At 41.8% G+C, this 15,275-nt stretch overlaps 1 protein-coding gene across 1 annotated transcript in view; it reads right to left on the bottom strand.

The window, feature by feature from the left end:
• The window catches only part of LOC128099741 (murinoglobulin-1-like), a 78,296-nt gene that overhangs the window by 30,580 nt on the left and 32,441 nt on the right, over positions 1–15,275 (bottom strand). Inside the window, exons 12-15 of the mRNA XM_052721562.1 lie at positions 14,922–15,149; positions 14,679–14,742; positions 10,258–10,406; positions 5,275–5,424 (exon numbers count right to left, since the gene is read on the bottom strand). Of these exons, the coding sequence (XP_052577522.1) occupies positions 5,275–5,424; positions 10,258–10,406; positions 14,679–14,742; positions 14,922–15,149 (591 nt within the window). The remainder of the gene's footprint in view (positions 1–5,274; positions 5,425–10,257; positions 10,407–14,678; positions 14,743–14,921; positions 15,150–15,275) is intronic.

Here is a 15,275-nt window from a genome sequence, read left to right as displayed (position 1 = left end):
GTCCATGTAGCTTGAGTTTTCCTGCCTGGCCCACAGTCAGGGCAAATTTCTCTCACCTGCCAGTCCCACAGCCACTCAGACCTGACCAAGTAAACACAGAGACTTACATTGGTTACAAACTGTATGACCATGGCAGGCTTCTTGCTAACTGTTCTTATAGCTTAAATTAATCCATTTCTATTAATCTATACCTTGCCACGTGGCTCATGGCTTACCGGCATCTTCACATGCTGTTTCTCATCGTGGTGGCTGGCAGTGTCTCTCTGACTCAGCCTTCCACTTCCTAGCTTTATTCTCCTCCTTGTCCCGCCTGTACTTCCTGCTTAGCCAATGGCCAAACAGTGTTTTATTTATTGACCAATCAGCAACACATTTGCCATACAGAACATCCCACAGCAGGTCCACCCTGCTTAGCAGTTTAAAGTTTGTTATGTGGTCAAAAAGGCTAAAAGATGCACAATAAAATAAGTCCAGATGAAGAACCTCTAAAGAGGTTACAGTGTGTTTAACAATGTGCTTAAGAAAAGGCTTAAGAAAAGAGAAAGGGTATAGTCATAGAAAAAATGAATAGTTTAAAAATAAAGTCTTTAAAGAAATAAATAAATATATAAAAGAATAAGCCATGTAGAGATGAGAAATACACAGGGAGTTTGGATCCTGTATGTTATGATGTTAATTTTGAATGTTTTGGTTGTTGAGAAGCAAAAGACAGCTTCTAAGAGACATGGGATTGTGAACTAAACGTTAAATTGAGCTAACCTAAATACTTTATGAATGCCTTTACTTTAAAAAAGAAGTCAACAAATATATTTGTTAAATGGAAATCAAAAATGCTTTTGAGTTTTGTTCCCACAGGAGACAAGAGGTTGTGGATTCCTTCAGGAATAATGTGGATCAGGTTTGATCAAGGGAGACCTCCTGAAACTTGACAGGTGGTAGCTATCAACAAAGCTTATAGCTGGTCTTCCCAGGACTTGGTCATTATCTCAAATTTTCTCTCTGGGACCCTAAAGCTGCTTTGCTCACAGAAAACAGGAAGCGATTTAGAGAAATCAAAGTCCACATTCCCAAGGTTGGGGTGTGGGAGGTTTTTGGTTATTTGGTGGGTCATGGATGTTTGTTATATTTAGGGGAATATAGGAATGATAATAGGTGAATTATTGAATCTACTTTAAACTAAAAAGCAACTATTAATCTCAAATATTTTGTATTGATATGGACTTTTGTATATTGACACAAATTTAAAGTAACTTTTGTTGCAGCACACTGTATGTATGTTCCAGTCCTTGTTTCGGGGATTTTTGTGTATTGATAAAAATTTAAAGTTATTTTTGTTACTACATATTGTATGCATGTTTCTATTTTTGTTTGAGGTATTGTGCCTATGCAGTTCATTTGGAAATGTAGGGTGAAGTTCTAGTTTTTGAAAGCTATTATTATAAACTATATAGGATAATGAGGAAACATAGGTTAGTTTTTAGTCACTTACAACAATCAAAATTGTAGATATATTAGGTGTGCTTTCCAGATAATATAGAGATATATTTTTGATAGATATATGGTCTTCAAAACTTTCAAAGACCTACAGAACATGGCATTTAAAATGTTTTGCTAACTTAGGGCTTTTCATGACAATGAGACATATCTGGTCCTGGCAGCACCAATTTACTTCAGAGATGATGGGCATTGAAGAAGTTCCTTATGGAGTTTGCTTTCATTGTAGCAAAGTTAGTCACTGGGCAAAGAAACTGCTCTTGCCTTTGCTGACAATGTGCTATGCAGACTGGACATGCAGGACAAGCAGAAAAAAGACTATTGAACTTTGCCAATACAAGGCAGGACATTCCTTCAAAGTTCCTGCTTAACAAAAGAGTCTGTCAAATATTCTGCAGGATACAGAGAAAAGCGACTGATGAACTTTGCCAATACAAGGCAGAACAGTCCTTCAAATTTCCTGCTTCACTGAGAAGTCTTCCTGATACTCTAGGCCTGTAGGCTGAAGATGGATGCCCCAATGTTGCACAAGGAGCTTGGGGTGACTCTCCAGGCAGTTAGCTGTCTCTGTCATTGCTAGAGTTTTGGAAGTTGTTTGCTATGCACTTTTTGTTTACTTAAATAATATTATATCCTCCTGGGGCTTATAATGGAGTTGAAGACTAGATAGCTAGAGTTGCAGTTTTCCTTAAATATGATAGAAAGTAAGTTAGGTATTAAATTTTGGATTTTTCTAAGATATGATAGATTATTGAGTATTTTCTTTAAATATACCAGAAACAAATGAATTGGAATTCAGTACATTGTGAATGTAATCTTTACTTAATAATTGTTCTTATTGTATGCAGTCTTAATGTGTTAAAGTAAAAACATTTCACTGTTGTTTAGAAAAAAATGGGGAAATGTTGGAGAATATCATTTTAAAGTGTAGCTGGAGTTATCTCCAGTCCCACCCAGGCTGCAGCCACTGAGACCCAAATAAACATACAAAGACTTATATTACTTATAAACTGTATGGCCATGACAGGCTTCTTGTTATCTAGTTCTTATATCTTGAATTAACCCTTTTCTATAAATCTATATCTTGCCATGTGGCTCGTGGCTTACCGATATCTTTTACATCTTGCTTCTCCTTGCGGAGGCTGGCAGCATCTCCTGACTCAGCCTTCCACTTCCCAGAATTCTCCTGTCTCCTTGTCCCACCTATATTTCCTGCCTGGCTACTGGCCAATCAGCATTTTATTTATCAACCAATCAGAGCAACACATTCACAGCATATAGAACATATCCACACCATTAAGGTGTGCTACTTTTGTTTATGTTGCATTTATTTAACTCTATGAAGCTGTGATACTGTGCCTGTCTAAAACACCTGATGGTCTGATAAAGATGTGAAGGGTCAATATCAAGGCAGGAGAAAGGATAGGCAGGGCTGGCAGGCAGAAAGAATTAATAGAAGGAGAAATCTGGGAGAGGAGAGATCTAAGAGAAAGGAACGAGAAAGGAAGGAGGAGAACTTCAGGGGTAGCCACACAGTTACACAACCAGCCACAGAGTAAGAAGGAAAGAAAAGGTATACAGGAATAGAGAAAGATAAAGGCCCCAAGGCCAAAGATAGATGGGATAATTTAAGGAAAGCTGGCAAGAAACAAGCCAAGCTAAGGTCAGGCATTTACAATTAAGAATAAGCCTCGCCTGGCGGTGGTGGCGCACGCCTTTAATCCCAGCACTCGGGAGGCAGAGGCAGGCGGATCTCTGTGAGTTCGAGGCCAGCCTGGTCTACGGCGCGAGATCCAGGAAAGGCGCAAAGCTACACAGAGAAACCCTGTCTCGAAAAACCAAAAAAAAAAAAAAAAAAAAGAATAAGCCTCCACGTGTACTTTATTTGGGAGCTGGGTGGTGAGCCCCCCAAAAGAGCAAAAGCAAACAATGACAGAGGGCAGGGTGACAGCGGGCTCTGCTGGGGACAACAGCAGAACTGAGCACTGCCACAGATGCTAGAGAACTGAAATCAAGTGAGGAGGAGGATGGTCTTGAAGTAAATATAAGAAGGAACAATTAAATGTCAGGACAGAGGAATACAAATGAGAGGAAATATGACCACAGCTCACTATCTGACTTAATAATGAGCCACATGTGTTGGTTATAGAAATGAATACTGTTTAAGGATTTTACACAGTAATCATATAGATTTTAGGTGAGGTGAAGACCAGAAGGGTCTGAACAAATCAGCTTTAATATGCTGCTTTATAATAAAAAGAATGAACAGATGATGTTAAAAATGAAGAAAGGCCAATACTCTCAATGACTGATAGAAAATGTGGAATAAAATAGTAAAGAAATAGCTGTGATCATTGAATGTACAAGCAGCCAAAGCATGGATAGTGCAGATGGTGGGAGAAAGGGAACTCTGTTCATATTTTTTGTTATAACCATTGGGCAGTACATGTGTTTGCTTGTTTGTTAACTAATTGCTTGTATTTATCTGCTAAAACAATCGCTCAAGAAATCTCTTATTTAATGGATTGGGGAAATCAAAATCTAAAAGAAAAACATTTTAATCATATACTTTCCTAATCATTTTCTGCATATGCATCATAAACTTTCATCATTAAAACTAAATTAAATGCTGGTTTAATTTACGCATTAATTGAAGACTGGTAAGTTCCCAGCATCATTTAGACTAAAGATTACTGTTTTTAAATTTGCATAAGCACCTTACATACATTTTAAAATATGCTAATAGCCAGTGGCAATAGTAATTTTTTAAAAACTATTACAGTGATCATGTAATTTTTCTTAATAAACCCCATCCTTAATTCAGTATGAAGAAGAGTTTTGCTCTCGTTAACTTGAGACTCCAGTAACTACATTATGATTTCAGTTGTGCTTTCCAAGAATTTTTAAAACAAGTTGAGAACCTCCTTGTACTCTGCCTTTAAATTTTAAAGCATTCTGTCTTCTTATTTGGGGAACTCTTGAGATGTACAAGATTCCATTTGTATAGACCGTTTCATTTGGCTCCCCCAGACAGCGTCTCTCTGAAAAGCTCCATCATGAGCGCGTTAGGGGGCAAGCCACTCCTGGGGTAGGAGAGGCGCAGTAAAGACACAGAATGCCTGGGTCGCACACAAGCTTTACTGCTCACTGAGTGCTTGACTTCAGGCTTTGTCTTGGGTTTATGGGCTGTAACAGGAATTGCTTAAAGTCTTATTAATAGAAAACCTAGAGCCAGATATTGGAGTGAAAGCTGAAAGATCAGAGAAGCAGAGCAAGCCAGACATAAGTTCTACCTCTATGAAATCCTCAGCCTAAAAAAAAAGAGTTCCTATTTCCTCATGCCTTATATACCTTTCTGTGTCCAGCCACATTACTTCCTGGGATTAAAGGTGTGTGTTACCACTGCCTGGTTCTGTTTCTCTCATGTAGCCCACTGTGGACTTGAACTCACAGAGATCCAGATTGATCTCTGCCTCCTGAGTGATAGGTGTGTTCCACCACTGCCTGACCTCTATGTCTAATTTAGTGCCTGGCTCTGTCCTCTGATCCCCAGGCAACCTTTATTGGGGTACACAGTACATCACCACAATTGGTTGAAGGTTTCAGAGCTATTCTTTGAGATTTTATAATGAAGAGCTCCCTTTAGTGATGCCTTTAGCATTAAATGCAGCATTTTTATGTTACAGAGTCCTAGTGTCTGAATGACCACTACTTTATTAGAACCATCATCTCAGAGCCTCAGCACTGGCCTTTCTTGGATAGAGGATGATAGAGACTCACCCAGGAAGGGGAGAGCTCAGCTTCAGGCCTCAGGAGCAGCACGCTTTGGTCCACGGCTCTTAGGCCACAGAGGGACTGAGGAGAAGCTGTGACACGCAGATGGGCCTGTGAGGCAGGAAGACTTTGGGCTGGGGTGAAGGTCAGGTCCACCTGTGGGAAGGGAAATCAAGCTTAGCCAGAGTCCTGCTCTTGTACCCAGAAGCCTACCACGCGAATCACCCTGTAACTCTGCATGCACATCTGTTTACCAGATTATGACTGTCAGAAGCTCAGCTGAGGCTCTTTGCTTCCTTTTCACCACTGGGATTGATTTAGGAAGACAGGAGATGTGTCAGTCAAACTCTGAAGCAATAAACAACTATTTTGGCTCCCTGAAATTTTTGCAAATAGCTCATTTTTGGTATGTGAGTGTGGTGTAATGCACACGTGTGTGCAGGTGCGTGTACTCATGCACCCAACAGAGGCCAGAGGAGCGTGTGTGCACCCTGCTCTCACTCTCTGTCTTATAGACTTGAGACTGTCTCTCATGAACCTGGAGCTAAACTGGTAGGCGGAAAGTTCCAGCAATTCTCCTGCCTCTGACCTCCACAGCAGTGGGGTTGTAGAAGCTGCCAGTCATGCTTGGCTTTTTTTTTTTTTTTTTTTTTTTTGGTTTTTCGAGACAGGGTTTCTCTATGTAGCTTTGCGCCTTTCCTGGAACTCACTTGGTAGTCCAGGCTGGCCTCGAACTCACAGAGATCCGCCTGGCTCTGCCTCCCGAGTGCTGGGATTAAAGGCGTGCGCCACCACCGCCCGGCCATGCTTGGCTTTTTTACATGAGTGCTGGGATCTATGATTCAGCACACATTTAATAGTGTTGTTGCATGCCCCTGGGCCACAGGAGTGGCCAGGCCCCTCCCCCTCCCCCTTCTAACTGCCAGGTTCCCTCACAGAATACTCTAACTGCCCTAACTGCTGGATCCTGCCCCTACCCTGCATGTCATCTCTGGACATGAAATCCCATCAATGTTCACCCTGGAAAGTTCCACCCCCTTCCCAAGAAGCTCTGTATAAGCCCTCTATCCTGTTCAGTTTGCTGCTGAGACCCCAGATGGGAAGCAACTCCTTATGACCTACTTCTCCCAGAATTTCCCTGATATTAGGGTCAAACTCAAATGTCTAGGGAGCGGACCCCTGACTCCATAGGCAGAAGTCTTCACTGTGGCCTTCAAGTTGTACCATGGGAGAGATGAAAAAGCCCCAAACAAAAATACTTGATGACGGCTAAGGCCTCTCAGCTGGCCAAAGCAAAAACCCAGGCTCCCTGGTCTCCTAAAGCCTAAGAACCTCTGTGTCCTTGTTTGAAAAGCAGTCAGGAGGGTCACTGGGCCTGGGCCTGTCCAAACCCTTGTAAACCACCCAGACCGTGTCCAAGGTGCCATCAAGAAGGGCATTGGGGTGTTGATTGCTCTCATGTCCCTTGCGGCATGGGGACATCAAGGCCAGATTGCCATTTATCTGACCTCCGTGGTCTGGCCATGAATGACTGAGCGGGCTCAGGTCCCTTGGCCTGACTACTGCCATCTCCGACAGGGAGCCTCAGGTAGTTATCATAGTATCTGGGCGATTCATCTCCTTCCTTATGGACACTGGGCCCATTTCTTTGGTCCTGTTGAAGTTCTGGGGACCCACCTCTCCTTGTTCTTCTGTTGTTGGAGTAAGGAGACAGCCTCACCAGGCTCACCAAATCCCATCACTTGAAGGGTATTTCCCTTACCCATTCCTTCCTAATGATGCCAACCTTTCCCATCCTCTTGCTGGGAAAGGACCTCCTAGCCAAAGTGGGATTCTCTATTTCTTTTACTCCCCCGTCCACTTGACCCCAGGGTCACCAGCCATTCCTTCCTCCTTCTCCCCCAAACCACATGATCTGACACACCTCTTCTTTTCCAACCTCTCAGGTAGATCCCTAGGTATGGGACACCTAAACCCCCCATAGCCAAACATCACAGCCCTTATCATTCAACTACAAGACCACACTAAATATATAACCCAGGCTCAATACCCACTTTCTTTCCAAATCCTCAGGGGACTTAAGCCCCTCATCTCCGACCTAAGAAAGAATCTTCTGCTCCCCACTTCTCCCTTTAATACCCCCATACTTGCAGTTAATTATAAAAACCAATGGAACCTACCGCTTGGCTCAGGATCTCTGACTTAACTCAGCAGTAGTTTCCCTTCACCCTATAATTCCCATGTCTTAACATTTCAAAATGACTCAAGTTGCTGATTTGACTCTTAAGATGTGTATAGACCATTTGTTTCTGGTGGCTTCTGCTACCCAACATTTCCGGTTCCAAATTCTTCAGCTGCTTCTTCCTCCCCCTGCTCTAACCATCCATCTCTCCTCACCTACTTGGTAAATGTCCTCTCACTGGCTCCTGGAGCCTGCTGCACCCTCCAGGGCCTCACCATGTGGGCGACTGTCGGAACCCTCCCTGTTTCCTGGCCTCCTCCCCTAGGAGCTGCCTGCTGAACCCCCACAGCTTCCTTAAGCCCATCTCGGTCTCTGCGATCTTGTCCCTCCTGTCTCTCAGCTCCTACCTGCAGCTGATAGAAACTCCCTCAAGTGGAGTTCACTTTGCGACCCTTCCCCTCTTCCTCCACGGACTCTAATTTTATTAAAGCTTCTCTCTAGCCTTAGTACAGTTCAAATGGCCAAAATTGGCATTCTAAAATTCTCTTATATCTAAACTTGCTTTCTTCTCTATTTCTTCTTACCTACACCTACCGGGAGTAGCTCTTATGTATTATGGATGCTTATCATCCTAGCGACCCTCATTTCTAATCAACAGCCTGTCCTAATAGGGTCAGGAAGTTACTCTATATTGGGCTGTCAAAGGCTGATTCAGTCCCCTGTAACTCCCCTATCCATCTCTCCTTCACTGGGACTTATCACCTATGCATGTTTTCTCTATTCTTGTGTGATAATTCCTGTCCTGAAAACAAAAATCATAAAAACAGGGCTTATAATAGAATTTAAAAAACCATGCTTGTTTAATAAGGTATTAAAGCTTCACCTTCATGTACTCATACAGGAGCGTACAAGTGTTATAAAGGTCTGAGAATGTGAAATCTTAAGTAAGCACTGAGGATAACTTAAGATCTGAGGGTCTAAGTAAGTGTTGTCTGAGGATGCGAAAGCTTAAGTAAGTTTTAAAGGTATAAGAAAGTGTAATGTAAATGAAAGTTCTGAGAGTGTAAGAAAATGTTTTAAAGTGTCATGTAAATGAAAGTTCTGGAGGTATAAGAAAGTGATTTAAGGCATGTACATGAAAGTTCTGAAGGTATAAGAAAGTGATTTAAGGCATATACATGAAAGTTCTGAAGGTATAAGAAAGTGACTTAGGATGATGGAAAACGTTTCAGATTTCTTTCCCCTCTATGCTATTGTTAAATCTATCCTTAATGGTTCAACCAGACCACTTGCATGGTGGGGTCTGGAGACTGCTCACCAGCAGGTTGCCAAAAGAAGATACTTATCTCTATGACACCTAAATCAACTTCTAATACACCTGTCCCCTATTCCATCTTTCTCTATGATCAAACTAGAAATCACTGTCGATGTTGGCCAGATGTAGGCTGCCCTTAGCAGTCTTATAAAAGATGAGATCCGACAACTTCAGACAGATCTTCAAAAAGTAAGAAACAGCTTGATGCCTCTGTCCAGTGGATCAATGATGGTCCAAAATGAAGCTGGATGCTGCCCTTCTCACCCCTTTCCCTTCTTTTCTTAACCCTGCCTTATAAACTCCTTGTCTAGATTTCTTCAACACTAGCCAGACTTTTAACCAGTTACCATTACAGGATTACCAGCCCCTTGCTATGGAGCCAGAGACCTGCAGCATGCGGTTACATCCTGATGATGAATATCAAGATTGCCCAAAGAACCTCAATACCCTGATTCAACAGGAAGTATTCTAATAATAACATTGCCCCCTTAACTGTGACCTGATTGTTTATCAATAATAAACAAAAAAGGGGGGAAGGTAAGCCCCTTGAGCCACACAAGTGGCCAGGCCCCTCCCCCGAGGACCTCTAACTGCCAGGTTCAACCCACAGAATATTTTAACTGTCCTAACTGCTGGACCCTGCCCCCACCCTGCAGAGCAAAAAGCCCAACCTCTGGACATGAAATCCCACCAATCTCCACCCTGAAAAGTTCCACCCCCTTCCCAAGAAGCTCTATGTAAGCACTCTATCCTGTTTAGTGTGTTGTTGTTTCTTGCTCAAGCAAAGGCAGCCACTTTCCTGGTTTTTTTCCCTCTCAATAAATCACTTGTATGAGGTTTGTTGTGTGGTGTGACTTTGTGGTGTTCCTTGGCTTCCAGCTGCCAGGATACCTTTCAGTCTGAGCTGCCATGCTTACCATTGTATCATAACATCTAATAACAGCAAGGCTCTATGTCCTTATCACACACATAGAAAAATCATAATGAAAATTTGGAGGGAAAATAAATACACTAACCATTGATAGGTCTGGATTCTATTACTGGTCTTGCATAAAATGGTGTGACATTAGGGTCTATGAGATTGCTCTATGGGTAAAGGCACCTGCTGTTGACATCATGACCTGACCTTGATCTCCTGGACTCATGTTGGAAGAAACAGACATGTGAATATTGTTCTCTTTCTTCCACATGTGTGCATTCATGTGCACATGCACATGGCATAAATACAATAGTTTTTAAGTTACAGGACTTGGGACTCGTTAGCCAGTTATTAAGCACTCAGTTCCCCTCTCCTGCTCCATTTCCTTGCTTTCTTTCTTGTCACCCTCCAGCCATTTTGGGGGTTTGTGAATTGAAATCTGGCACTCTGGTGATGTCTGTATGTTTGCCACTGAGGCACACACCAATTACTGGGGTTAGTTTATCTGAAATCTGTATCCTTAAGACATTTTTTCTCTTTTCAAATAGAAATTTTAAGAAATAAATCACTCACTTTGTTGAGAAGACACTTCTCAATTTCAAGTTTTGCAGAATCTGCAATCATTTCTCCATCTGGCAAGATGCTGTAGATGAGTATTTTAGCCTCAGGAGCCATGCTGAAGTCCACAGGGATCTCCAGGACAAAGTCGCCTTTCACTGGAGCTGGAGGGAAAGGGAAGAGACAGTTATGGGTCAGAATACTGACAAGAAAACTCAAATAACTAAACACAGGGTCTGGTGGACTGTCTGTATGTGGAAGACATTCTCACATCTGGGCTGTTGTGCGGTTAGTTGTTTGCATGCTAATGATCTCAGAAGGGTATGGGATGCCCACAGCAAGATACTTTCATCCAAGATGTTCACCACGCAAAGTTATATTGCTTATTTATAGCTATTCACATACTAACCTCTTATCTCTATTACATCTTAACATCCCAAACAGCATCTGTTAGATACTCCTGTTATAAAAATGGATGAAACAACCTTGACTAATGTTTCATTTATTATTTAGAGAAGAGGAAGAAAAATACAGATGACAACCTGGTACTCAGGGAACTGACAATTGATGATTAGCTCAGAGGAGTAAGCTACACTTGAAAATAATAAAGCTATCTTTAGAGTTAATGAAATGCTCACAGTATTTACATTTTTATAGAGAAAATTATGCAATTTTAGAAGTCTCTGTTATTGTCTCTGGTGAACCTGAGGAGATTCATAAACCTTCTCAAAAATGGGTGCTATGATTCCCATTTAGTGTTTGTAGAAGAACTAACTGGATATTTTATTAAATAGGTAAATAGTTATTATAATTGACAAGGAAGCCCTTCTTCAGTAAGTTTGTTGAGCATCTAACAAGTCCCTACCACTTCTAGAAATCACTTGGAAGATTTCTGTGAAACTACATATGCAAATTTATGTGTTTCATGCAGTCGATACTGAAATGAAGAGAAATAGATAATAAATAGGTAAATTATAGAAAATATATTTGCATGTGGTAAGTGCTCTTTGGGAAGGAAAGGATGGCAGGAAGACGAATACTGAGAATACCGGGATCCAGTGGTAACTTGGGATTTTAATAGGAGCAGGTAGAAGGGGCCCCATTAAGAGAGTGACAGGTGAGCCAAGTAGAACTGAGCATTGTCATCAGGATATGACAGAGTGATTTCATTCCTTAAGTCACAGCAGCTATGATTACCTGCCTAAGACCTTTGTAACATCAAGCCAGTCAAAAATTCAGCGTGGATGGGGAGGGGTTCATGGAGACCCAATCTTAGCTGAGGAGCTGTTGACAGTTAATGGCCGCTGAGGGGAGGATGAGTCAGATTTCTTCAGGGATGCAACCCCTGGTAGACTGTCCATGTTTCAGTGGATGGCCACATATCACATGCACATATGGGTAGCACTAACTGAACTCAAAGGGCTAAAAAAAAAAAAAAAAGACAGGAAGTAGGCAAGGGGCCTGGTGGATGTTGTCAAGGAGGAGTTGGAGGAAATTTATGAGCAGTGTATATGATTGATATACTTTGTACATGGAAAAAAGAAAGCATCTTCAACTACATCTTATGGTGTTGGCATAACTGGTTATTGGCATGCAGAAGAACGCAAGATGTAGTGGGTAGTCATTCCAACCTTGATCTGGAAGTTCCAACCCCCATCGAGGCTTCGGTAACTGTCACTCCTACAAGGTGGGGCCAAGAGAGGACCCTGAAGACCCGAGATCCAGATGCGCCAGCTCTCTTGGTTCCTGGACCCTGGACACTGGAGGTAGACCGAGCAGAGTTCTCCAGAGAACACCGCCGGACTGTGCTACACCTTTCCCAGACCCTGCAACCTACCTATCCCTTCACTTGTAAGTTATGCCACTAAATAAACCTCCCTTTTAACTGTGTGGAGTGGCCTTAATAATTTTACCAATAGCAAACAGACCCATATCTATCTGTATGCATAAAACTCAAGTCCAAGTGGATCAAAACCTCAACATAAATCCTGTTATACTGAACCTGATAGAAGAAAAAGTTGGAAGTAACATTGAACACATTGGCACAGGAGATCCTTCCTGAATAGAACACCATTAGTGTCTACACTAAGATCAATAATAATAAATGGGACGTCATGAAACTGAAAAGCTTCTGGAAGGCAAAGGACACTGCTAATAGGGCAAAATGGCCACCTATATAATGAGAAAATATCTTCATCAAATCCACATCCAAAGAGCTCTGATCTCCAAAATATATAAAGAACTCAAGAAACTAGACATCAAAACAAACAAACAATTAATTCAACTAAAAAATGTGGTACAGATATAAATAGAGAATTGTTAACAGAAGAATTGCAAATGGCAGAGAAACATTTAGTTGTTCAACATCCTTAGGCATGAAGGAAATGTAAATCAAAACGACTTTGAGATTCCATCTTATACCTGTTAGAATGGCTAAGATCAAAACCGCAAATGACATCTTATGCTGAGAGGATATGGAGCAAGACTCCTCCATTGCTGGTGGGAGTGCAAACTTGTACAGCCGCTTTGAAAATCAATATAGTGGTTCAGAAAACTGGGAACTGATCTACCTCAAGACCAAGCTATATCACTCTTGGGTGTATACCCAAAGGATGCTCAATCATACCACAAGGATACTTGCTCAACTATGTTCATAACAGCTTTATTTGTAGTAGCCAGACCTGGAAACAACCTAGATGCCAATCAACCAAAGAATGGATAAAGAAAATGTGGTACATTTACACAATGGAGTATTACTCAGCTGTTAAAAACAATGAAATCAGGAAAGTTGAAGGTAAATGAATGGAACTAGAAAAAAGTCACCCTGAGTGAGGAAACCCAGACCCAGAAAGACAAATACAGAATGTGTTAACTCATTAGTGGATATAAACCATAAAGTATAGGATAACCATGCTACAATCCACAGACTCAGAGAGGTTAGGTAACAAGGAGGGTCCAAAGTGGGTTGGGATGCATGGATTTCCCTCTGAAGGGGAAATAGAAGAGATCTTATGGGAGGGGATGAGAACTTGAGGGATCTTGTTGAGGGGTGGATGGAGGGAGAGAGTACTGAAAGAGATGACTGGAGAGGGTCTATGTTTTGGGGTCAGGTACAAACCTGGTACAAGGGAAACTCCCAGGATTCTACAAGGATGACCTCAGTTAAGACTCCTAGCCATAGTGGATATGTAGCCTGAACTGGCCATTTCCTGTAATCCAATTGGTCACTACCCCAATTGTCATCAGAGAGTCTTCATCCAGTAACTGATGGAAACAGATACAGAGACCCACAGCTGAATATTAGGCTGAGCTTTGGGGAATCCCATTGAAGAGGGGGAGGAAGGATTACAGGAGCCAGAGGACTCAAGGACATCACAAGAACACAACCCACAGAATCAACTAACCTGTTTCATAGGAACTCACAGAGTCTGGATCAATAACCAGGGAGCCTTCATGGACCCGACCTGGACCCTCTACAAATATGTGACAGTTATGCAGATTGGTCTAGTTGTGGAACTCCTAACAATGGGAGCAGAGGCTGTCCTTAATACTTTGGCTGGCTCTAGGGAATCTACTCTTCATGCTGGATTTCCTTGCCCAGCCTTAATACAAGGGAAGGTGCTTAGTCTTACCACAATTTGATATGCAATGCTTTTTTAGATACCCATGAGAGGCCTGATGAGCAGATACCGAGGAGAGGATGGGAGAAGAAACTTCAGTCAGGTTGTGAAATAAATAAATATATTAAAAAATGTATTGTATAAATATATGTAATTTTCAAAGAATAAATAAAAATGAAACCAAAGGACTGGAGAGATAGTTCAGAAGTTAAGATCACTTGAGGCTCTTGTAGAGGACCAAGTTTGATTCCCAGCACCTACATCAGGCTGCTCTGAACTCTCTTTAACTTCAGGGGACCTGATGCCTATAACTTCGAGGGTACCTGCACTGATATGCACACACACACACACACACACACACACTTAAAAAAATAAAGATGAAACAAATGAATAAAACTGGTGTACCTAGAATAGTTTAAAGTCCAAGGCTTAAACCTTCCATACTTTTTTTTTGATGGACACTAAGGTAACACATTTTGCCTTGTTGGTGATAATCTGTGTGTGAATGCATAGATTCCTCACTTGGGGTGTACTGTGGAGTACTTTGTGTTTTCAGGTGTTACATCTTCAGAATAGAAAATTCACCGTGTTGAATGATACCCAGTTTGGGAGTTGGAGACTTTTCCATCCTGAAGGTCATGGTATGATGGATAACCTACATTAGATGACAGAACCTTGATTCCTGCTGTGGAGAGTGTTTGCTATGACACACACAACCATCATGGCATCCTTAGTTGCTCAGTGGTGAGATCTCACTGGTGAGTATGTGGGGAACTCAGTTGGAGATGTGTTACTGGGCAGGCGGGAAACACTCACATTCTCCTGGCTCCATGTGGTGAGTGTGGCTTCCAGTCTGGATAATGCTGCCCTTGGCCATGACCTAAAATAGAAAGCATTTTCCAAGCTTACATCTATATTTTACAAAGCTTTTTTCTAATTGACAAATCTATTGTTTGAGACCCAGACAGAAATACCCAGCCTACAACCCCACATGTCAGAAGGAGAGACACAGGACTTAAAAGGATTCTTTGTAGTTCTCAACATGGAGGTAAAACTCACCAGGTAATAGAAGATAAGCTCTCCCATCACTCTCAAGACCGGACCCTTCAGAATAAAATGTGCCCGAACCATATGATTCTGACTGCAGGGCAAGACCCCAGCCTCTGTCTCCAGGTGGACATAGCTCCTGCTGAAGGAGTACACACTATGAGCCACATGATGTATCTCTGCGTGCTCTTCTGCTGTACAAGGGTGATGGATGCATGAATTTTCCTCTTTGTGGTAGACCTGGAGAAACAACAAATTTTGTCATTATTCATCAACACCAAAGCAAAGTGGATATATGAATATAATTCAAAACAATTAAAAATACCTGTACACTATACCCCCATTTCCAACAAATAGAATAAGGAA

Source organism: Peromyscus californicus, unplaced genomic scaffold, assembly GCF_007827085.1.
Source record: "Peromyscus californicus insignis strain IS unplaced genomic scaffold, ASM782708v3 Scaffold_6__1_contigs__length_162567912, whole genome shotgun sequence".
Taxonomy (NCBI): domain Eukaryota; kingdom Metazoa; phylum Chordata; class Mammalia; order Rodentia; family Cricetidae; genus Peromyscus; species Peromyscus californicus.
The sequence above is the reverse complement of the archived record's forward strand: the minus strand, read 5'-3'. Positions and strand labels throughout refer to the sequence as shown.